The 25,541-nt window shown below is 40.1% G+C and overlaps 2 protein-coding genes across 2 annotated transcripts; one reads left to right on the top strand and one right to left on the bottom strand.

The window, feature by feature from the left end:
- Positions 1-453: 453 nt before the first annotated feature.
- On the top strand, positions 454-2,384 carry LOC127752623 (disease resistance protein RGA2-like). The gene is made up of 2 exons (XM_052278033.1): positions 454-2,034; positions 2,376-2,384. The coding sequence occupies exons 1-2, from the start codon at positions 454-456 to the stop codon at positions 2,382-2,384; spliced, it is 1,590 nt and encodes a 529-aa protein (XP_052133993.1).
- Positions 2,385-9,968: 7,584 nt separating this feature from the next.
- Positions 9,969-25,289, bottom strand: LOC127752625 (F-box/LRR-repeat protein At4g14103-like). The gene is made up of 4 exons (XM_052278034.1): positions 25,153-25,289; positions 14,217-15,108; positions 10,230-10,385; positions 9,969-10,151 (listed from the first exon to the last, which is right to left on the bottom strand). The coding sequence occupies exons 1-4, from the start codon at positions 25,287-25,289 to the stop codon at positions 9,969-9,971; spliced, it is 1,368 nt and encodes a 455-aa protein (XP_052133994.1).
- Between the last annotated feature and the right edge of the window lie 252 nt (positions 25,290-25,541).

A 25,541-nucleotide genomic window follows, 5' to 3' on the forward strand; every position in this document is an offset into this window, starting at 1 on the left:
TATTCTTGGTTACAAGTGTTCTTGACAAAGTCACCAAGAGTTCAAGACGCTGTTATAATTACTAAGTATAAAAACCAATAAAAGATGAATTTTGTGATATTTTGAAAGCATTTTCGAAGACGAATTTAATCATATCATTTTAAAAGTTGAATTGAAATTATTCAAATAGATAATAATAACTATAATCTAAACGGGTTGACTACATTTTTTAAAACATCACTTATCATGAAGGGATTTAAATAGGCCTGAGTAGTTTATAAAGGATTGATTAGACTAGACGCGTTTCACATCGTATACAGTTGGGCTTAATTATTCCCATGCATTAGTACACAAAAATACACATACACAGCTAAATCTATTCCCCTCGCGCAACACGCATTGCATTACAGTAGACGACTACGATCGACGAACTAAGTGAGTGCCTGAGTGGCCGGTGCCGGCGAACCGGCGGCGATGGAGGTGGCGCTGCGAACGGCGGGATGGCTGGTCGGCAAGCTGGTGGACCTGCTGTCCGCCGAGCTGCTGGAGGCGCTGGACAACAGCTACAACCTGGGCGCCAACGCGCACGCCATCAAGGCTGAGCTCCTCTACACGCAGGGCCTGCTGCACAAGGCGCAGGACCGGAACGTCGCCCACAGCCCGGAGCTGGCCGGGCTGCTGCTGCAGCTCAGCCACCTCGCCGAGGACGCCGACAACGTCCTCGACAAGGTGGACTACTACCGCATCCGCGACGAAGTCAGAGGCGGCCGCGGGTTCATCCGTCGGTTCGCCACCCACGCCGGCCACTCCCTCGGTAAATGCCGTCGCTCCCTGACCTCCTCCCTGTCGTGCCGTGACATTGCCGCCGCCGCCACCGCCACCGCCACCACCGGACCACGTCCGGTGGAAGCGGAATTCTTCAATAGATCCATCGAGTCCGAGAGGATGAAGTCGCTGATGGCGCAGATGCAGCCTCTGTGCGCCAAGATCTCCGACTTCCTTAAGTTTGAGGTCATGGACCCAAAGCACAGCACCACTGCACTCAACACCGCAGCTGCTTTCAGCGAGCGTGTCACCACCACCACCTCAACCAGCCTAGAGGCCAAGCTCCAAGGGAGGGACTTGGAATTGTATGCTGCCGCCAAGGAGATAATCAGCGGCCGCGACGGCCTCACCGTTCTCCCGGTACTAGGGCCGGGGGGAAGCGGCAAGACAACCTTCACCCAACACCTTTACCACGCCGTGAGGGTCAAGAAGCACTTCCATGTTAGGATCTGGGTGCATGTGTCTCTCAATTTCGATGTGCTTCGTCTCACCAGAGAGATCTTCAACAGCCTAATTGCCGGTGAGTTGAGAGGGAGGCAAGGACGAATCAGCAATATTGAGGAGCCACACAACCTTGAACAACTCCATATACAGCTCGAGCAAATGCTGCAATCCAAGAGGTTCTTGCTCGTCCTGGATGATATGTGGTCATGTGACAGCGAGTACAAGTGGGACAAGTTCTTGGCCCCGTTCAGGAAGACAATGGTGAAGGGTAGCACGGTCATAGTCACAACTCGATTTGACAAAATTGCAAAAATGGTTAAATCTGGCACTGAATTGCCCATAAGTCTGGATAGACTCGATCCTGAGGCGTTCTGGGCGTTGTTCTTAGCGTGTGCATTCGGCGACGAGAAACCAGAGCACCACAAGGAATTGCTTGATTTAGGACGGGAGATTGTGAAGAAGCTCGGGTCCTCCCCTCTCGCGGCGAAAACCGTGGGTCGGTTACTGAAGAAGGATCTTACTAGGGGACACTGGAGTAGAGTTCTTGAAAGCAAAGAATGGGAGCATGGAGAAAACGTCAACGATATTATGCCAGCTCTCAAACTTAGCTATGACTGTCTCCCATTTCATCTACAGAAATGCTTCACATTCTGTGCCCTTTTCCCTGATGATTACCAGTACCAAGATTCAGAGCTGACTCACCTGTGGTCGGCCCTTGGTGTCATAACCTGCAGTGGTCAGGATGGTACAATCCAACACATAGGGCTGCAATACATTAACGAACTGGTAAACAATGGGATTTTTCAGAAAGTTGATGGGGTGAAATTCTCACATGAAAAGGGGAGAGAAGTAAAGCACACATACTATGTCATGCATGGTTTGCTTCATCAACTAGCACGGATCATCTCATCACGTGAATGCCTCAGCATAGACTGCTCCACCTCCAATCCCAGCCTTGCATATATTCCACCTTCCATCCGACACTTATCCATCACGATTAGAAGTACAGGTGATACTCTAGGTGTAGACCATTACCAGAACTTTAAGGAAAATATGACAAACCTGAAGGGGCAAATAAGCATTGCTAATCTGCACACTTTGATGTTTATTGGGGAATGTGATGAAAGGTTCTCTGAAGCTTTTAAAGAAATACTCAAGGAGATCAAACACGTCCGTGTCCTCCGCCTTTTCCAAACAACGGTTGAATTTCTACCCCGCAAACTTATCCACCTCCGGTACTTAAGAATCCAAGCATCTAAGTCACAATCGACACGAGAAACTCAAACTCCTGCCGCAAATGATCCCCTGACATCCTTACCCTCTAGCATCCCTCAATATTATCACTTGAGATTCTTAGACCTGCAGGACTGGATGGGCATGCCTGAAGTGCCTGAGAGCATGCACATAAGCCGCCTCATACATTTACACCAGTTTCTTGCTACCAAGGAACTCCAATCCAGTGTTGCTGAGGTAGGAAAGCTAAAGCTGTTGCACGAGTTGGCCATGTTTCAAGTTAAAAGGGGAGATCGTGATGGATTTGAGCTTCAACAGTTGGGGGAGTTGAGAAATCTTCGAGGAGCACTCACCATCTCCAATCTACATAAAGTCAAAACAACGGCAGAAGCAGAGAAAGCTAAGCTCAAGCTGAAAAGGAATCTAGTCAGATTAAAACTAGTGTGGGATGAAGCTGGTAGTGAACAAACCGAGGAAGAAGTAAATAGCATCGAAGGTCTCCAACCACCCGCAAATCTCAGGGAGTTGTGCATTAAGAATCATAAGGGTAACACTTATCCTTCTTGGTTTCACAGAGCCATCTCCTTAAAAGCATTAGAGGTTCTCCACTTACATGGTGTGTCCTGGAATACGCTTCCCCCTTTTGGACAAATTCCTTACCTCAGGAAGCTTAAGCTGGAGAACATTGCAATAGAACACTTTGAAGTAAGGGGCAAAAGCTTAGAGAATCTGAGGAGCATTGAGTTTATTTATATGCTGCGTATGAGAACATGGGTGAGCACAAATTCGTTACCTCAGCTCGAGCAATTGAAAGTTTCGAATTGCCCTGTTCTTAAAGAGTTGCCATTATCACAAAACTTGCAGCTGTCACAAACTCCGACACAGCACGATTTCCATCCTTACCTGAAGATTTTTGCAGTGATTTTTCAGAGGCATTATTTTCAGGCTTTTCCTGTGCAACAGAAATGCTCAATGCCAAATCTGCGTGAACTTGTTGTTCAGGACTGTCCGCAGTTGTCTTTACCTCCCATGTCTTATACACCTACGTTACAGTTGGTGGAAGTGGCAACGCGACAATATATACTTCTGTACAACAGAAACACATTTGAAATCAGAGGAGTGGATAACAATTTGTGTGACTTGGGTAACCTAGATAATTTGTTGGTATTCCATGACATGAAATTGTTAGTTCGTGTGACCATCAAGTTATGCTCGTCTGTGCCATTAACTACCCTGCAGAAGCTAACCTCACTTGAAACATTGACTGTAGAGGATTGCATCAGCCGAAGAGGAGAGAATGCTGTCATCAAGCTATCAATCAAGCATCTTGTGCTCAGAAACTGCAACATCACAGGGAAAGAGCTGTCAAAGATTCTTGCTTGCTGTCCTTCTCTTTCTCATTTGGAAATGGAAGATTGCAATGGTATAACAGGGCTGTGCATGCAACAGGACGATGATGGCAGGGATGTTGGTGCATTGCGATTCCCATCCAATTTCACCAGCACGTTAAGCAGATTAGGTATCTTCTCCAGGAATCACATAACCCTCAATATGAACAGTGAACTGCTTGGGGAGCTGAAGTCCCTCCAGTGGTTGCAGTTTGGAGGGTGCGTCCTCCAGGCTGTTCATGAAGACCTTCCACTGGCAAACAGCCTCAAGGTGTTGAGGGCTTACGGTTGTGACATGCCTAACCTGGAACAAGATCAGCTAGTGACAAGGATGGCAATAACAGTGGTGGTTGGCTCTTCCCAGCTGGAGGAGCTGGACATTGGCAGCATCTCAGGCATTCTTGTTGATTCAATCTGCAACCACCTCTCAGCCTCCCTGCGCAGATTAACCTTCCGGAATGACACATTGATGCAGAGCTTCACGATAGACCAGGAGACTGCGCTACTGTTGCTCACCTCACTCCAAGAACTCGTCTTCTATGGGTGCGACAGTTTGCAGTCTCTGCCCTCATCATTGAACATGCTTCGTTCACTTACGAAGCTCGAGGTGTCCTTCCAGCAGTTGCAAGGTTATAGCCCAGAGCTACTAAGGCAATGCGATGAACTGAGACGAGATATGCCAGAAATCGTTTTGACCGGCATCCCGTTACTTTAGTTCCAAGGTAATTTACCTGCTACTTCAACTTATTGTTTTTTCTATCCCATGCTTATCTATATATCCGGATTAATAGTATATTATTGATTACCAACTTATCCTCTTTAATATTTCTACTTTTCTAGTGAGGGCAAACTAACTAGCTCAAAACATGTTCCTCATGCAAACACAAAACACGCAAATGAATTATTCTAGTATTTTTGTTGTTTGTCAAATTTATTTTCCAATACCACTCATAATTTAATGTAAAGCATGAACAAAGCATCCTGCCATTCTAAAACTGTATGATCAGAAATGTGCACTGCAACTGATAGGGAAAAAAGGTTATTACAAGACAAGACAGTAGACGTGAAGCAAGCTCTGAACATGACTCAACCCCCCCCCCCCCCCCCCCCCCCCCACAAGATCAAATATTTGTACTTGCCAAGGGTATAATATAGTGGTACTATTTTCTGCCAAATTCCTAACATTTTCTAGATATTTGTTAGTTTATTGCCGATGGTAATATTCATCTGTAATGTGTAGGAATCTGCCTGAGCCAGCGTGAAAATATCGAGTGCACCTTTAATAAAAAGGACTGTCTGGAGGCTAGCAATGGGTCAACTTACATGGGATAAATCCAACAAACATGGACTAATGGTTCATATCATCAATGAAGAAACAGTAGATGAGTGAAAAAAGATGAGGAATGTTAGTTATCCCAATTGGCCAATTTTATGGCAAAACTCTAAGTGGAATGAAACAAGAGTGTGTTTCAGAACAAAAGAAGCTAGGTGATTTGAGCAAGCCATCACCAGGGAGGAAGCTGAAGCTTGGGGGCACATTAGAAATCGTCAGGAGCTTTGGCAGTTTCCTAATGGAGCAGAAACAGTAATTAGCTAAAAGCTTTTTATTAAGTTGGTTAACTTAATTTTCTGTTCACAACTACTAGTGCACATAGGAGGGCTGTAGCTTTCCAAATATTCATACATAACAGTAATTATTCATTATTATCTTCTTCAAGGAAATATTGAAATGATAGGAGATCTCATGCTGCACTTAAAGGAAATTCTTTGTAATATCTTTATTGAATGCTTATCATATTGTTGGCTCAGCAAACTTGGTTACTGAACCATTATTATTACCATTGGAAATATTTGAATTGCACTAGAAAGCCAGCTGTATAGAATGCTAAATGAATGGTGATAAGAACCATCAACGACTCACCCAAATAGTAGCCTTATAGCTCATTTGTAATGAAACTAAAAAAGAAAAAAAAAACTATATCAATAACCTTCCCATCTTTGGCATCCCAGGCCAGGGAGCATCACACAGATAAGCACAGTACACCAATCATGTTCACTGATGATATCATTACAAATGAGATGCAATGGTAGCTAGCCTATACTGGTAGCTCATATTAGTAGGGGCATAAAAAAAAGCACAGATTTAACTAAAATATGTGCTGCCTGAAAATATTAAAAAATATAAGGGCAGCCAGCATTCCTGAAGGTTCAACAAGTCACATACATCGGATGAGGGGATATAGATAGCACAGAAATGCATTTTGTCAGTTTATTTTACCTCATGAGGGGCACTTGGAGAACGAACAGGTCAATAATGAAGGTGCCAATAAAAAAGATGGAATAAATTAGCAGTACGGTACTTATCTTTATTTCGTTGGCGCGTTATAGTAGAATCTTCATCATTGAATCAGGGATTTCAGGAAGAACAGGTTGTTATAGATCGATACCGTCAAGAAGAGATCTTACAAGTGTAGAACTTCTGGAGTGACCTGCAAGGCTGCAAATTTTGAGGTAAGTGACATTGGTCAAACAAAAGGAACTACATACCTTTATATGCAAAACATAACTGTTTGTTTCAGTAAGAAAATGAAAAGGGCCAACAAGATTTTACACAAGTCTAATCTTTCGTCCCTACGTTCTTATGCTCCCATTAGCTAAGGAGCAAGATCTCCTGAAACAATATATGACTAACACTAAATCTAGGCTATACTCACAGAAACAAATAGTTCAGAAACAAGTGTAGAACACCAACCAAAAGGGGCGAAGCATTGCATCAAACAGTTAGCGTGCAAGCCAAACAGCACGCGGCGAACCCACTTAACAATTCAACCGCCACCGCGCCTCGCTACTCGTATACCTTATCGGCGAACGCTCCTCTCCTGCGCCCTCCGACATCCAGCTTCCTCCAGTCCTTCGACGCTCATCTCCACTCCACCACCGCCGGTCGCGGGCTGACGGCGCGGAATGCGCTTGAAGCCGATGCGTCAGCGTCACGCATGCCCTCCCTCAACCACCAGTACATACACGCGTGGCGCGCGCGCGCGCGCACGCTTCCCACCCCCCCTGCGGCGCCGCGCCCCTGGGCCGCGCCGCCTACCTCTCGCCGTCTCACGCGGCCCCGCCTCGCGTCGCGCCGTGTGTCTCGCCAGCGGTGGCGGAGAGGTGGAGCCCCGCCGCCTGAGTTGTTTGTTCGTCTTCCATTCTTCCTGACTGCTACTGGGCCGGATGTGATCGGCCGAGTCCGGGAAACGGCATTAGTGGGCCGAATTAATGGGCTTGTGGCCTCTGGTGATCTTTAAGTAAGATTATGTTTGCTGCAGTGAATTAGTCATGCTGTAATTATATTTTAGGGTTAATTGGATCATGCAATTATAATTTTAACTATTTTAAAAAATACCATTACTATTCACCTATTTGATGCCATGCCATTATTGATATTTGGAACATGCCACTGCTTACCCCTCAAAGCAATTATAATTCCTTTTGGACAAATTTGCCCCTTTCTTCTTCTCCATCCTTCCCTTACTTCTTCCTTCATCCTCTCCTAATCTTTCATGTTCATCTTTCTCCACCAATAGATCTAGCTAGCTAATCCGTGTATGAATCAACCTGCCCACGATGGCCAGTGGCTGGCGGTCGGCGGCGAAGGAAGAGCAGCCGCCAGAGCACCGTCAAGTCGAAGTTCCTGGTTCGCTCATCTAAATCCCACGGAGTTCATCTTCCTCAACAAAGCTGAGAGCGCGAGGCCGGAGAGCTGCGTGGTGGAGGTTCTGCTTGGATTGGACCCGCTGGAGATCTGCCGAATGGAGCTGTCAGATCCATTGGTTGGAGAAGATGAACATGAAAGATGAGAAAATGGAGGAAGAAGAAAGGGGCAAATTTGTCCAAAAAGAATTATAATTGCTTTGAAGGGGTAAGTAGTGGCATATCTCAAATATCTATAAGATTGTAATGGCATGAGTTCAAATAGGTGAATAGTAATAGTATTTTTTAAAATAGGCAAATTTGTAATGGCATAGGTCCAATTAACCTTTTTTAAAATAGGCAAATTTGTAATGGCATGGGTCCAATTAACCCTATATTCTAGTAGGAAAATAAAATTATGTTTTTGTTTTATGACTTTTTTTAAAAAAAATTATCGCAATGAAATGGCAGTCTATGTAATGACACTTGAAAATTTCTTGATAGGGTACATATGTTATATGTGGTATTTTAAACAATGACAATTGTGCAATGAAGCCGCTCCATCGTTCTTACGCTGTCTCTGACTTGAATTTTTCTTTTTTACGTGGAATGTTAAAATGAAGCCGTCTCTGATGAGCTATCTCCATTTTTCAGCCATTTTCTGATAGTCCTGATTTATATTTTCGCGATATACTTTAAGCAATTAAACTGTACCTAGTCCTAAATTTTACTGTACTTTGGGTCACCTCAAAACTGTCAAAGCCCTCAAATTCTCTATGTTATATGTTAATTGTCAGAATTTTCTACGCAATGGTTTGGATGAAAAATATTTGGTTATCCCTTGGGTTTTATTATGAACCAAAGGAGATGAAAAATAAATATCATCTTGTTAACAGCCTCATCAAATGCCCACATTTCTTAATAAACCGAAATAAAAAAATTATAGATAAAACTTTTGTATACGTGTTCTTGGTAACCTAAAAGCCAATATAAGAAAAACTACGTTGAAAATATCTTAAAATTAACTTTAAAATTAAATTTGAAATTTAAATTTTGGCTTTAATTTTGACTTATTAGGCCAACCAATGGAGCTCTAATTGTTGATCTTTTTACAATGATTTTCTTGAAGAGTAAGTTTCAGTAAAATACTTGCTCATCTGTCTTGATAGAGTGATAGTCAAATAAGAGTTACCGTGTTTGCATTGCTAAGTATAGATTATTGACTTAGAATCTTTGGTAAGAGAGATAGATAACTAGGAAGCTTTGGTTTATCACTCTAAGTATGATTTACATTTTCACATATTTACACTTTTTTCAATAAAACAAATGGTCAAACGTGTGTCAAAAAGTCAACGATGCCATCTATTGAAGATTGGAGCGAGTTTTGTTTTTTCACAAATGATGAAATAATCTTTTTTCTTATATAATGTCGAACTAACTAAATCAAATTGTTGAGATCTTTTTCTTTCTTTTTTTAAGGAAAATTGTTGAGATATTTGATATTAAGAATTTTTAAAGTATGTATAGCACTGATCGATACAATATATCTGACTTGGTTTTTATAAGCACGCTTCTGTTAGTGGCTTTTCAAATCAAAGCAAGGATAGTTGTACAATGAAAAACAACCGTCTGTTGATGTTTTGGTTCGTTGTGGGATGTCAAATTGAGCCATCTGTTACAGTGGGCGATGTCCATGACTCCATCTAGAGCCATTTCTGATAGTTAGTGTCCGAGAATTGGTTGACTCCAGATTTTGCTGCTTTGCTATAACTTACTCCCTCCGTTCCATAATAGGTGACGTTTTTGACTTTTTATTTGCAACGTTTGACCATTCGTTTTATTTGAAAAATTAGTGCAAATATAAAAAAAGATAAGTCATATGTAAAGTACTTTTGATAATAAAGCAATTGACAAACAAAATAAATAATAATTCTAAATTTTTTTAAATAAGACAAATGATCAAACATTGACAAACAAAAACTCAAAAAGACAAGTAATATGGGACGGAGGTAGCAAGAAAAATGATAGTAAACATAGAATTTGTTATGGCAAGTCAGATCTCAAGGTGACAGTGGTGGGTAATGAAAATGTTGATTGGTATCACCTAAAAGGGAATGCAACTCATAGGATTGTAGCAACACATCAGGAAAACATGACGCCCATATGGGATACTCAAACATCCTGTGATCAATGTTTTTGCAGCAAACATATTGACTCCCGCACAAAGAACATTTCAACAGGACAATACCTACTGACAATATAATTTACAAGCAATTGAGACAAGAACAGAAGGTAAACTAGTCTTATGCGCCATCCCAGAAAGAGTAAGATTTTTCAATGGGACAACGAGCGAATAGATCCTTCGATACTTCATATCTACTCAGACTGGAACATCGTAGGTTCTTGATGCTGTATCTACCAGCAGTGTTTGATATGAATCTGAGCAGAGGTCATACCACTACTGAAAAGGAAATCCACCACGTGGTTGGCCAGAGGATCATTTTTGAAGCAAATGACTTCGACAATCTTAAGGTGCCCACATGTAAATAGTCTGTCATTAAGCTCAACAATGGTTCTCTTTGATGTTCGCTGACCGAACTAAAGCAAGAAACAAGAAGTAAGCTATATCCCAATGACAAATATTCAAGTAGTACAAGTTTGGAGGAGATCATTTACCTCATAGAGTTTCAGAGCTAGCTTCTCCAGTCTGGGTGAGTTCTCGATGAATACAATTAAAGCATAGAAGTTTGCATGAAGACACCATTCACCGAGAGTCAGGTTCACAAGATTGTTGAATTTTGGACACCACTGCAAATTGTCTTCGATTGTCAACTGCACAAAATTCAAAAGATTAGCTGACAAGGAAAAAACCAAACATGCCAACAAAACTGAGCACATTAACATTATATGATAAGTGTTCTGTTTGCAGTGCAGGGTAACTATTGCTTCGACAACATCTTTAAATATGGACTTTGTATTTATAGTAGTATATTGTTTATCTAGTGTTTAGTTATAAATGCAATGTTATTGTATACACATTGCATTTGAGTGGGGGTGTTAAGAGTATTATGTGTTTAGGTGTATATTAGTAATTTCTCATATGTGTTTAGGGGTATATTAGTAATTTCTCATATCTATTGTACTCGTATATGCCCTTTGGGCTTACTCAATGGCAGATGGTTAATTCCCAAATTTTATCTCAGAGTGACATGGTATCAGAGCGCTGATCCAAAATCCTAGCCACTAAATCCGTCATCACCGGCGCGCCGGCGGCGGCTCACCGCCGGCGAGCCATCGTCGTTGTTCTCCGCTGTTAATCGTTGAGGCATCAAGCAACATTTTTTGGCCTCAGCCAGCAGCAGTGACCGGCCGTCTTCTACAGCAAGCAAGCAGTCAGATCCAGTCCTCCCAGTCTGCCGCCCGTTGCCGTCCGTCGTGGCGCCTTCTTCACCGCTGCAGGTCGCGGCGCTCTTCCCAGCTGCTCCTCCACTAGTCGCGTGGTTGTCCGGCGCCATCCTCTCGTCCCCAACCATGCGGCGCTCGTCTCGCCGCCCGTCGCATGGATCGAAGCAACCTCGACACCTCGTCGATCTGTAGCAGCAACAGCAGCAGCAGGCCATCGTCCAGTTCGCCTTCAACACTTCAAGCAGCAAACAAGTAGCAGCAACCAATCAAAATCCCATTTTCATCTTGATTCTCTCCCAATCTGGTGATGTTCTCTGGCTCCAGTCGAGTCTGATCCTTGTCCTCGAGCTTCTCTTTTCTTCAAACAGTAGCAGCAGTGAAGTTCCAGATGCAGCAACAAGTCTCATTCCCGTTGTGAATATTCTGCTCTTCACCTAGTGGTTATCTTGTCCTTCTCTATGCTCATTCACTCTCTACATTAATTTTGCATATTTTTGTTGTGGCTCTGTGCTGCTACAGCCTACTATTTGATTAGGAGAGGAGTACATGCCATATCATGACATAATTAATTTGATTGCTCATCATTATCATCATCTTGTGCAGCTGCCTGCTCCCTCGATCGATTCCTACTTTCAGTGGTAGAATTTGTTAAAATCATCCCCTTGATTTATATTGATTCCTATTGTCATCATCAGTGGCTTATGCATCTATCAAGGGCAAGGCACCTTCTTTCGTTGCTCATTTCCTTAGCAGTCACCAAGTTCATTGCTTGTATATATTCTCAGTATTGTGCTTGCTTATACACTGCTGCTGTCAACCATCAAGTAGTATCTATCCTGTGTCCTTTTGCTAGTATATCAATGTCATCTACAAATTAATTTCCCATGTTTCCTATCAAATCCGTCAAAGTCCATTGTATGGTTCAGTTCGTCCAAGTCATGCTAGTCTATCTTTTCCCAGCTCCAAGTCGGAGTTGGTCCTCATCATAATCATCATCGTTCTACCATCATCAACTCCATGTATTCGTCATCAGTTCACCAGCTCCGTACCGGAGTTGGTCATCATCACTTCATCAGCTCCACGTCGGAGCTGATCATTATCATTTCACCACCACCATCATCAATCAGTGAAGGACTGAAGAACAGTTCGTGAAGGTCCTTCACCATCATCGTCACCGTCTTTGAATCAATGAAGAGCCGAAGAACAGTTTGTGAAGGCTTCTGGCACCAAGGGCTGAAGAACAATTTGTGAAAGCTCAAGGTCCACTTCATTGAGGAGGAGATGGTTCTCTTCTTCTTCATTCAAGAGCCATGCTTCGACAACATCTTTAAATATGGACTTTGTATTTATAGTAGTATGTTGTTTATCTAGTGTTTAGTTATAAATGCAATGTTATTGTATACACATTGCATTTGAGTGGGGGTGTTAAGAGTATTATGTGTTTAGGGGTATATTAGTAATTTCTCATATGTGTTTAGGGGTATATTAGTAATTTCTCATATCTATTGTACTCATATATGCCCTTTGGGCTTACTCAATGGCAGATGGTTAATTCCCAAATTTTATCTCAAAGTGACAACTATATGTTCAAGACAGTGAAAGTTCAAAGACCATGAAAGAAGAAAAAGAAAGAACTTATGACAATAAAAATACAGCATTAAGCCATCAGCCATGCTACACTTATTTTCCATCAACATAGAGTCCATAACCAGGAGAGTATGTGAATTAATTGGCAGGATGCTTTCGAAGAAAGTCAGGTAGTTACGCTAGTGAAAACACTATGCGATTATGTCATGATTCAAGGAGGTAGCACTACGAATCAGACTTCCAACAACTGCTAAAGCATTTTTCATTTGCATCTTGCCTTCGAATGTCTCTTAGTTTTCAAAGTTATGCGTAGTAATGTCCACTGAAATTAAATAATCACTCAAATATTAGAAAATATTCATTCTCTGTCACTAATCCCAGTATTGCATCCACATTAGAACATGTCAGAGTTGTCGAATAGGAAACGCTCCAGTTTCCTTGTGAAATAAAGCAACCAACTTCCTTGCAAAAAACAAATAAACAAATAAATAAAGCTGCCAACTAAGATATCCGGATCATCAACAGGCTGATTTATCTACAGATGGCCATTGAGTGTTGATCACATCAGTCATCATATCGGCATATCATGAGGTTCGTATCCTCGGCCATTGCTACATAATGGCAGGCAGTAACATTCTCTCTATCCTAGCCCTCTATCCAATATCAACGGCTGATAGTATAGGATGTACTAGTTGGCACACCACATAATAGCGATTGCAGTTAGCAAAACCTCACGCTGGTTGGTTTCTATCCGGGAAAAATATTTTATAGATAAAATTTTGATATGGATGTTCGTATAGATTTAAAATATAAATGATGAAGAATAAAGTATAGTAAAAAAATTAAAATTAGTTGCCAGTCCCATCATTAAGATATCCAACCCGTCGTATATTGCAATACTTTACACTTCATCTTTAGGTTGTGTTCGTCCCAGGAGATTGAGAGAAGATTTATCTTGTTTTTCGTATACTTTCTGAAAGTTGTTTTAAAAATTATATTAGTTTATTTTTTAAGTTTGAAATAATTAATACCCAATTAATTATATACTGATGACATACCTCATTTTACGTATCATCTCAATATTCTCTTTTCCCCTCCGATTAAACACTCCCTCAGTCTTAAGCTTATAAGAGTAAGCGAAAATTTAAATTTTAAATGCTTTACACTTCATCGTTTAGTCTACACTATATGAGTAGGTGACATTTTAAATTTTTTATTATACTTTATTTTTCATCATTTATATTTTAAATCGTTATGAATATCTATATAAAAAAATTATCTATAAAATATTTTTCCCCGGCTAGAAACCAATAAGCGTGGGGTTTTGCTAACTGCAATCACTATTACGTGGCATACCAACTATTACGCGAGTATGTTATCAGCCGTTGATATTGGATAGAGGGCTAGAATGGAGAGAATGTTACTCCCTGCCATTATGTAGCAATGGCAGAGGATACGAACCCGATTACGTGACATAAGAATTAGCCATGCAATGCTTAGGTCTTTTTTTTTTCAGGAGAGTAGTAGAGGTAACTAATATAGCGCAGTGGTTAACTGTCAAGACGAACACTTAAGTTTCACCTTCTCAAATTGATACCTAAATTAAGACGAATGGATACAGTAAGACAGAGGGGAATATGTAAGTAAGTTTAGTAAGCATAGCTTTCTAACCGGATAAAAGAACTCCAAGTTTTTAACACCAGAAAGGGTCAAGAGATATTGGTGCAAACCCGTAATACACTTCCTGAGTGGCATAAAAGTTGGTTTCACTGATGCAGTCACTACTGATGCCATGTCCTTCAGTACAAATATGCCGCAGATAGGATCCGACAAGGTCAGAGAAGTAGCACTTGGAGTAGAAATAGAAGTCTTGGGATCGGTAGAGAAGTCGGCGCGCTTGATGGTCAAAACCTTCAGTGTCTGGGAGGAGATCTCAACATCACTAATGAAGCATTCATCTAAGAAGAGATCTTCCAATGCTGGACAGCCCGCCTCAAGTTGCTTGAAGAAACCATCGTCCAGAATAACATTAGAGAACCAAATTATTTGCAGGTAGGTTGAAGTGAACACGGAGTGATCGAGCACCAGCGGTTTGAGGTAGCCGTAGAACATTTCGACGTAAATCTCTACAGCCCAGGCCTGCTTCTGCAAAGCGTTGCTGATCCACCTGCCCGTGTCTTTCTTGACAGTGTCACAACCAGAACCAGTCATGGAGTACCAGAGACTGAACTTGCTGATAGGGGCGACAGGGTCGCGGAGTTTCAGCAGCCGGTTGACAAACTCAATGAACACCGCCTTGTCCGTCACCTCGAACTCTTTGCAGTCGATGTTGATGCCAGGCATGGAGCGCCAGAGGTTGCGCCACCGCTGCGACAGCACGCACATCTGCACGGCCTGTCGCGAGTCCAAGAAGGACATGATGTGGCCCGGCGTAAGATCAAACCAACCGTGAGCAAGAATCGAGCAGAAAATTTGATGTCCATCGATCGAAGAGGGGAGATGCAAGAAGAAGAATTGGAAGAAGAAGAAGAAGCAAACAAATGATTCGGTGATTGCCTCGCAACTACACCACCATCGGAACTTAAGTGGTTATTCTAGCAGGTAGGCTCCATCAGGCTCTAGCCTACCCTCTAATTTTTGCAAAAAAAATTCAACTAGGTATCCTCAAGCATCAGCCGGCGTCCTGGAGTTCATGGCGACATGTGCTCGGCGCTGGGAAGAAGATGAACAGGGCACATGGGAGAAAGAAGAAGCGAAGCGTATGCAGATAAACTAGGTTGGTCCAATTCGATAGTAATGGCCCAGTTCAGTGGCCCACTTCCCACACTTAGGCCCTGTTTTTTTAGCTTGGGATTATTATAATCTAGATTATTGAGTCAGATTACTATAAGGTAGATTGTTATAATCTGTAGTAGAATAAACGGTTAGTTGTTTCTTTCCTAGATTATTAGAGCCTAAATTATTGGGTTTGCAAGTTTAAAGAGGGAGTAGGGTGGCATGGTGGGTAATTTTTCACCCAATAATCTAGAAAAAGCTCACCTAAATGAGCTTATCAGATTATAATAAGCTGGACTCCAGATTATAATAAGCTACTTTAATAAGTTATCTGTTTCTTTCAGCTTACTCCTAATAATCTGGATTATAATAATCTCAAGCTGAAAGAAACATGGCCTTAGCCACTTAGGGTTGGGGGCGTTTGGGGTGGGGGCTGGCGGCTGGGAGCGGCCGACGTCGACGGCCGACGCGAGTCGCAAGAGCTCGAGGCCTCGAGCTGCAGCGTCGTAGCTAGCTGTCCGGTGACGAGTAAGAGCAAGCGTAGGCGGCCGCAGGCGCGAGCGGGGCGCGGAAGCCGGCAGGCTGCAGGCGGAGCGGCCGCGCGGAGCAGCACCACAGCAGCCGCTAGCACTAGCAGAGCAGCAGGCTCAGGATCAGCGGGTCAGGCGGCGTCGCGGCGAGGAGCAGCCAACAGCAGCAGGATCAACTAGCGTCCGGTGAGTCACTGAATAAATGGAATCATGGTCTTGCTGGTTGCTGCCTATTTGGCTGTATTGGTTATTTCTATTATTCTATTCAATTTCTGCAAACTAATCTATTGATTGAGTGGAGCGCATATTTTCAAGCATTAGCATTTCAAGACAGATTTGCACAATAAGATATCGGATGAGTGGCTTATAGATTTGATGGTCTGCTATACTGAGCGAGAAATATTCAAAAAAAAAAAAAGATGATGATCATCATATATATATTCCAAGCATTAGAAACCCATAGAATATCCTTGCCTCTTAAATGAATTACATGTATTTTGATTAATGGGCCAAATCTCTCAGTTAATGTTATTTTTCCTTCAATTTACCACTAATTTTGCTATGTTTACTATAGAGTAAATTGCACCCACGGTACAATAACTTGGCGGGTGGGTGTGATATGGTGCAAGAACTTGAGAATTGAACGTTAGAGTGCAACAACTTGACAAGTGGATGCGTTCTTGTATAAGAACTTAACAATATAATATTTTGGTGCATCAATTTAGCTAAGCATATGCTAAGTGTGTTTTTCCCGCGATGTCAATATGTCATTACATAACAATCCTACGGATATTACCTTATAATATTGAATTTAATTTTTAAGAATTATATTGCACATGCAATTTACATCCAATTACCTTTAAGAATTTTTGTTTTTTTTTCACCTTTCCAAATCTCAACCGAAATATAATAATTTCTACATCAATTTAATTGACTTATTAGTTATTAGGATAAAAATATAAATATGCTTATATGCAAATCCACGCTAGCATATTAATTGTCAAAATAAATACTTAAAAATTGAATATGTATAAAAAAAGTACTCCAAATAATTAAGTTATCGTATAACTTTTTAACTTATTATATGAAAAGCGTACATATCTTGCAAGTTGTTGTATTTATACGATCACTTATAAAGTTCTTGTACTAATTAAATTGCACCTATCTGCCAAGTTGTTGTACTAGAATGCTCATTTCTCAAGTTCTTACACCAAATTACACCCACCTGCCAAGTTGATACACCATGGGTGTAATTTACTCTTTACTATATGTATAGGTGTTTGCTATTCTCATATGACTGATGTAAGCAATTACTTCGCATTGGCAAGGTATTTTTCTTTATTTCTTTCTTATCTATTCAATCATGTATCCGTAAGTACTGCAATTTACTTTTTATTAACTTAGCACTTGGAGGTCAAGCCTACCCTCTTTTTCTATCCTGGATTCACCACTGCCGGAACTTTGGAAGGGTAACTAACTCCAACGCAGGAAGAGGAGATTCGTCTATTGCAGTGGGCCTCTGCGTGGTTTTGTGCCGTTGATACAAAAAGTTGACGGTTCAGATTAACCCACTCCAGGGGCGGAGCCAGGATTTCAAAGTTGGATATTCCCGTCTAAAAAAAAGTTTATAAAGTTTATAGTAAAAAAAATTAACAGTTTTTGCTATATTTGTGTCGCCACAAAATCTCGTCGATTACAGTAGACTAGCCGTCAACCCGTGCGTTGCACGGAATGTTAATCTAAAATTTGTTGTCGTGTGATAAAAGTGTTGATTTTCTTGGTATAAATTATAAGTAGACTTCCGATTACTGACAGTTAAATGTAATGTAAACTTCAATTTAGTTTGCAGTTCTAAAGACAAAAGATTATTTTGTCTCTGCTTGATACATTTTTTTAAGAGCTAATTTTTTTTAAAGTGACTTTCAGAAATACTATTTTGGACAAAAACTTCAGAAATAATATCTTTGAAATAAGGCTGACTATCCAAGTGGCAAAGAAAACACCCTAAAATTAATTTATTTGACTAAAACGAAAGAAATGATTTTAAAATTGAATCATGATGCTATAAAGTTTTCAAAATTTCATAAAATTAAAATTCATAGCTACTAAATATCAAGTTGTACTCGTTTTGAAATCTTTTTAAAATTTTAATTAGAATTTTAAATTTCTAAATTTAGAACTAACAAATTGAGTTTTATACGATTGGGAGCCTCAACAATCAATAGCCTTTTCATGATTTGAAATAAATTCGGCATTAATAAATATTGATCTGTTATTTGTATTATGTAATAATTATGGATTGTATAATATTAATCACACTTATTACCAATTTTGCAATTGATCACTACCTTTCAGTTCGGATGGTGATATCTCAAATTCTCAATTTGGCATTATTTTCTTATTTTAATAATTCCATAGTTTAGAACTAATAATTGTGAGCTCTACACTTATACTCATTGGACTCTCTCCTTTAGACTGAGTAAAAAAAACTATATAATTCACTTGATTTTTAGTGGCATGTTTATTTATCACATAAATTCGATGCATGGCAAAAGTGGCCAACATCATTGCAAATAGGCATAGCACAGATTAAATTAGTGGATTGCAATTAAAAGGAAAAGCTAGCTTTGAATTATTCTGCTAAATTTTCTTTTCCACTGGAATCACTGAAATTTTCAATTAAATGGGTTGTACCTAGAGAAGATTTGTTAGGAGGACAGAGGTATTACTTGTCTGGAAAATTTGACATAACAATCAAAATCCAACGACATTACCTTCAGTTATGTGATATAGACTATGTTTAGTGCATGTGGACAATATATTAATTTCCATATATAAATGTTATTATTGAACACATTTATTATATTTCAATCAAAATCATAAATCGTAAAAATGGCTTAATTTCATATAAAACTGAGTTTGATGGAATACCTTTGTAGATTAATACCGATATATGCGATGGTGACCGACGGATCACCTTGGTGTAAGGTGATTTTTTAATTTGTGGATCAACATTTTAACGACTGGTACTGGAGATTCACAGGTGATGTGGTATCTAAGACATGATCATTGTCGTTTTAGTCTGGGGGTACGACACAATTAGAAATCAATCAAGAATAATAAAAAAGAGTACCAGAGTTGCACGTACGTTAAGGTCTCGAGGTCTTGAGCGTGGCCGATGGGAGTCCAACTCTAGTTGTGCATGCATGCACCCTGCACCGCGCCGCGTGATGAGATGTTGATGAAGCATCATGGCGCATGCAGGTCCCAACGTCGTCGATCGCCGCCGATATGGATGAAGGTGGCGCGATTGGAGTCGGCGAGAGGCTCTCATCAGCTCTGCTCTCATGATCGATCTCATCTATAATATATCTTGTTAGTTAATTGTGAGAAATCGGTAGCAACGTGGATACATGAGGTTAGATCGGCTTTAAAATTGAACGTAGATATCAGATCGCTTTAAAGTGGAATTTGATTCTATTATCAACGGCGATGATTGTACGACCCATCTAATTAACGATTAGATCTTTCTATTTAACGTAAGAGTTCCTAAAAAGTGTCCGATTAGTATAGGTATAGATTCTTCGACCCTCCGATTTGCTTTAGATTAGTGCTGAATATTATGATTTGCGTATGTATGGTTTGCGATCCGCGCTGGCTACCTGTGATCTATCATCGATGTATTACTAATCAAGAGCAGATTATCGCTCAAACATCAAATGAGAGAGAGAAAGAGGCCCCTAAAACTAACACTACAGACCTATATGTGCACATCTTTTCTAGCTAGGTAATGTGTTAATTAAGTGTAATTATTAGAGATGACTAACAAAGTTAATTACACACCACTTACATCCCACTTACACAACACTTACATATGTAATTTTGGGATTTACATATATAATTTTAAAATTTACATTGTAAATACACTAAATTTACATATGTAATTTAGGGACTTACACTGTAAATACATGCTGAATATTTTTTGGTGAAAAATATGGCACCATAAATATAGCTACTCCCAAAATTAATGGTTCTCAGTATGTCAATACTGATAATCGAAGAAATAAAACTACAAATTATTACATGGTACCTCTAATTTTCTATTTCGGTTCCTTCATAACTTGGAAGAGTAGCTTTAATTCTGCGTTCATTTATGGCTTAAAAGCGGTTTATAATATCACAGTTTTTGACTTTCAAAAACATCTCACGCTCAATAAATGTAATCAAGCAAATCATTCAAGTATTGATCCCCCAGCCTGTTTCTCAATTTATTCTTCAAATAATTTATGGCAGAAAGGATTATTTCAACACTAGTTGTTGCTACTGGAAGTACTAGAACCAATTTGAGAAGCTTGTAAACAATATCATGTCTATTGTGCAACTTTGTTTCCAACAATCATAATGGAAAGATCAGCAAGATTTTTCACTTTTCTAAACCTTTCATCTATACGCATCTCAGTGAGAAAGAGTACTTGGTTAACTAATATGTATACATGTGTATATATTGAAGTATACTTGTTTCTTGGTAAAAAAAAAGTTGGGTATTCCTAGGAATACATAGGAATCATTGTAGCTCCGCCCCTGACCCACCCACCTTATTTGATTTCTTAAAGCTGATTTTGTTTGATTTTAATTATTGAGTGAAGTATTATTGCTATTATTTACGTACTCAATTGTGAGAATAAACTAAATACTGAAAAAAATAAACTTAACAGATGGCTTAAATCGACTGGTTTAAACAATGCAAGAAAATGTTGGTGAGAAAACTTATATTTCAAAGCGTATAGCAAAAAATCCGTTTTAATAGGCCAGGCCAGTAAATAATCTCAAAAGAATAATTTGTAATTTGTAGTTTTGCGGTAATTTTGTTACTAAATCTGTAATTTTATGATACTTCATTTTAAATCTGTAGTTTTGTGATATACCACCTTAAATCTATAGTTTTGTAATAATTTAGCCAAAATATCTATAGTTTTGTGAAATTTACTCTAAAAAATAAAATGAAGATATATATGTTCATCGCAGTTGGTTACTCACTCCATTCCAAACCACCCTAAAATAATATAGCTATTTTTAGCTATGCACTAATGGATTTTTAGCTATACACTAAAGGAGCTCCTATAGAAATTTTTACAAAATACACACCGTTTAGCAATTTAGGAAATGTGCACGCGACAAACAAGAAGATAAGTTGGGAACAAGCACAAAAGTTCCTGGCAAAGCTTCCCATCTTGTTTTTTTTTTCTGAAAAAAAATATCGTCCCTTTTCATGCCTTCCTACCTAGATCAAGTAAAGAATAATCGTTTAATAACAAATGAAGTATCTCCTCCGCAATCAGAGTGGTCTCAGCCTGACAAAAGTAGTCAGTGATAACAAAAGTAATTCGATTTTAACTCCACGTCAGCAAAACATAAAAGCCAAATAGAGCACTCAGACATGTAACATAAAGTCTTTGGTCTTGGAATATCAACAGAAGCAAACGAGTAGAAGACGACTAGACATGATTGTTTTGTACTCAAGATCAGTAAGCATGTCTATATGTGCTTACAAACCCAACTAGAACCAATGAATGAAGTCGAAAGAAAGCGATTTTCGGATGGAATGATAAGCTAATGCATGCTCCTTCGGCGTTTCACATGCCCTAAGACTAAAAAAAGTTAGGCTGTGTTTAGATATAGGGGTGTAAAGTTTTAGCGTGTCACATCGGATATACGAACACACATTTAAAGTATTAAACATATAGACTAATAACAAAACAAATTAAAAAATCGCCTGAAAACTGCAAGACGAATTTATTAAGCCTAATTAATCCGCCATTAGCAAATGTTTACTGTAGCACCACATTATCAGATCATGGAGCAATTAGGCTTGAAAGATTGTCTCGCAATTTACACGCAATCTGTGTAACTAGTTATTTTTTTCGTTTATATTTAATACTTCATACATGTGTTCAAACATTCGATGTGTCAGGGTGAAAAATTTTACTAGGGATCTAAACAGGGCCTTAATGTTACTCATCCTCATCCTCGGTCTTGCTCCAGTATTCGATATGAATCTGATCAGAGGACATTCCACTATTAACAAAGAAATCAACAACGTCTCTGACCATGGGATCATCCTCCGAGCATGTGACTTCAACACTCGTAAGGTGTTCACATGTAAATGATCTAATCTCGCCAATTAATGTTTCCGATGTTTTCCAGTGATCCTATAGCAAGACAAACAAGTGAGTTATATCCTCCGATAACATGTGCACTTTTGCAAAAGCTTTTAAGTAGTAATATACATTTGGAGGAAAAAATTTACGTCTGAGAGTTTCAGAGTTAGCTTCTCCAGTCTTGGTGTGTTCTGAAGGAAGACAATTAATGCATAGAAGTTTGAATGCAGACAACATTGACCAAGAGTCAGGGTGACAAGATAGAAGAATTTCGGGCACCATTTCGAATTGCTTCCAATTGTAAGCTGCACAAGATTGAGGTGATTATGTAGCTACAGAAAACCAAACTTGCTAACAAAATAGAGCGTATAGAGTAATATTATGTGGTAAGTACTATGTTTGAAGTGCAGGTATATCAGCATCTTCAGGACAATGAATGATAGAAGGCCATGAGGGAGAAAAAAAAGAAACTTATGCCAACAAAAATCCAGGATCAAACGAAGCTATAATTTTTTTTTGGCCATCAAATGGGAGTCCATAACCTGAAGCATATGTGGATTAATTGTCAAGATGATTCCCAAGAAAGTCAGGTCGCTATATTTTTTCTTGAATATGCAAGAGAGTTGGGTATCATTGCCTTAATAGAAGGAGAAGGCGTCAAAAAACATGCCAAAACATAACCAAGGTGATAATGGTGATATACGGTCCAGTAAATATCCAAGGTTATTCTCTTTCGCAAAACATAAGAATGATACCATTGCTCAGCACACTATGAGGAACACACAAGATCAATTTTTCCTGCCTTTGTCTGCCCAAGCATTTTCTGAATTTGAATCTCTCCAGCTTAGCCTACAGTCCTTCTCTCTAGGCAGCTCTCATGATTCTTGGTCCTACATCTGGGGCTCTTCCAGTTTTTCCCCACAAAAGTTCTATAAGCTCAGCTTCTGGACTATGGCTCCCCCAGTCACTCTTGGTTGGATTTGGAAGAGTAGGCTCAATATGAAGATAAAGGTTTTTGCTTGGCTCATGTTCATGGATAGAGTAAACACGAGAGATCTTTTGGATAGGAAGCATTGTGCCCCTCCAAATGCAACTGTCCTGTGTTCCTGCTGTTCTCAAGGTTTGAGGGAAACAAGGGAGCACCTCTTCTTCTTCTGCTCCTTTAATGCTCAGTGCTGGTCTGTTTTGGGTTGGAACTGGAATGCTAATCTCGAATTTCATGGAATGATCTAGAATCAGAATAATGTCTTCTCCAGTCCCTGTTTCATGGAGCTCCTTCTGCTGGCAGCCTGGAATATTTGGAAGGAGCGAAACAATCTGATTTTCAATGGAGTTCAGCCGAGTGTAGCCTCTTGGAGAAGAAATCTTAAGTCAGATTTGGGTCTACATTTACTTAGACTCAAGGAGCCTCATCGCCCTTTGGTTCAATCATGGATTGACTTTCTGTAACATTCCTTTTCCTTTTCTTTTGCTTGTTTTCCTTTTTTGTTTTGTTTCTCTTGTAAATATCCTTCTTTTTAATATATCATACCGTGGAGGCCTCCTCCACTGTGTTTTCTTCCAAAAAAAAAATGCCAAAACAGCAAGAAGTAGGAGTCAGACTTCTATTAATGCAATGCGACATTAGTGAAGGTAGCTACATTAGTGAAAACACAATGCGACTATGTCATGATTCACAAGGTAGCATTTGGAATCAGACTTTCCAACAATTGCTGAAACATTTTCCATTTGTATGTTGCCTTTGAATATCTCTTAATATTCAAAATTATGTGCAGTAATTTTAATTGAAGTTTATTAAAATAACAACTCAAATTTAGACAAGATGCATTTCAGTTGCTAACCAGATTGATTTATCTAAGATACTTATGGTCAAGCCAAGTGATAAACAGATTGATTTATCTACAAATGTTCCAAGTGCTTAAACAAGATTGCATCGAGTGGTTGTAACTAAGCATCAGTCATTCTACCAGTAGATCATGATTTCACGACATTGGAGTCAATTATCCAACACTCAGTTTTGGATGTGTACGTGTAACTAATCCAGCTTATTTGCAAAACTGTCCAGACAAAGCATCACGGTCAGGTCTCAGATTTTTCATATTGATTTACATAAATGAAGATGCGAAGATATAGTAAGAAAAGGGGAACATGTCAATTTAATAAGCATACCTCTTCCCCATTATATCTGAACTTGAGTTGTTTAACACGAGAGAGGCTCGGGAGAAACTCTTGCATATCATTAGCATCAAAATGAGCCTCTTTATCATTCAGGTCAACTGATGCAGTTACTAGTGATGGCATGTCCATTAGAGAAGGCACTTCTTGCCCAGGAGAACACAAGGACAGGAAAGGTGACTGCCGGAGTAGAAATAGAAGTAATCCGGTGAATTTTGATAATTTGACGCTTTGAAAAAACTAATTTTACAAATGAACCGTCGCCAAAACTTATTTTAAAAGTGACCCTTTTGTTCAGCGCCAAATCGTGTGGCGCTGAACTTAGACACCTCAGCGCCACATCAACTGGCGCTGAATGCCGTGGCACCGCGGATGGAAGGTTGAGTCAGCGTGCCAACGGACATTCAACGCCGTGCTATTTGGCGCTGAGGTGTCTAAGTTCAGCGCTACACGATTTGGCGCTGAACAAAAGGGTCACTTTTGAAATAAGTTTTGGCGACGGTTCATTTGTAAAATTAGTTTTTTCAAAGGGTCAAATTGTCAAAATTAATGGAAGTAATCCAGTTCTCATTGGAGAACTCAGTGTAGTCACTATTTGGGAACAAATCTCATCATCACTGATGATACAGGTATCTAAGTTGAGTTCTTCCAACACTGGGCAGCCCGTCTCGAGTTGATTGAAGAAACCTTCGATCACTAATTCACCATTGCATAACCCAACTCTTCTCAAGTAGCGTGAAGTAAACATCTCGTAATCGATCTCCAATGGTAAATTTGGCGTGACAAGATCCACAGACCAGGCTTTGCTTCTGTATGGTTGGGTCATGGAGCTCCAGCAATCGGTTGACGAACCTGACTTGAACAGCACCTCGTCCTCCGCTATGACCTCCATTCTCTCGGTCCCTCAAATACTGAAGTCGAAGAACTCAGCATTGATGCAGGGCATGAAGCGCCAGAGGCAGCACGCACGTCTGCACGACCTGGCGTGCGTTCATGAAGAACATAATGTGGAGGATGACGTCGTCAAGGAGGGCGCTGAGCCTGTCTGTGCCGGGGGCATCCCATGGGTCCGTGTACCGCACGACCTTGCAAAGCGATCCCTCCATGGTGGTTGTGCACGCAGAGGCCTTTCGTCGAACAGGTGGCGCGCGTGGGAAACTGCAGAACGAAGAATCGACAAGCCATGGATCCGCAGCTCAATCGTAAGCAAGATTGGATGTCGTAGTGCAAGAATCGAGCAGAAATCGTTGCGTGAAATCTCCAGCGATCGAAGATGAAAGATGCAACAAAAACCAAGAAAGCCATGAACACCCAGCTCAACGGTAAGCAAGATTCGAGGTCGCAATGCAAGCAAGATC

The sequence above is a fragment of the Oryza glaberrima genome, chromosome 10, assembly GCF_000147395.1.
Source record: "Oryza glaberrima chromosome 10, OglaRS2, whole genome shotgun sequence".
In the NCBI taxonomy this organism is placed as follows: domain Eukaryota; kingdom Viridiplantae; phylum Streptophyta; class Magnoliopsida; order Poales; family Poaceae; genus Oryza; species Oryza glaberrima.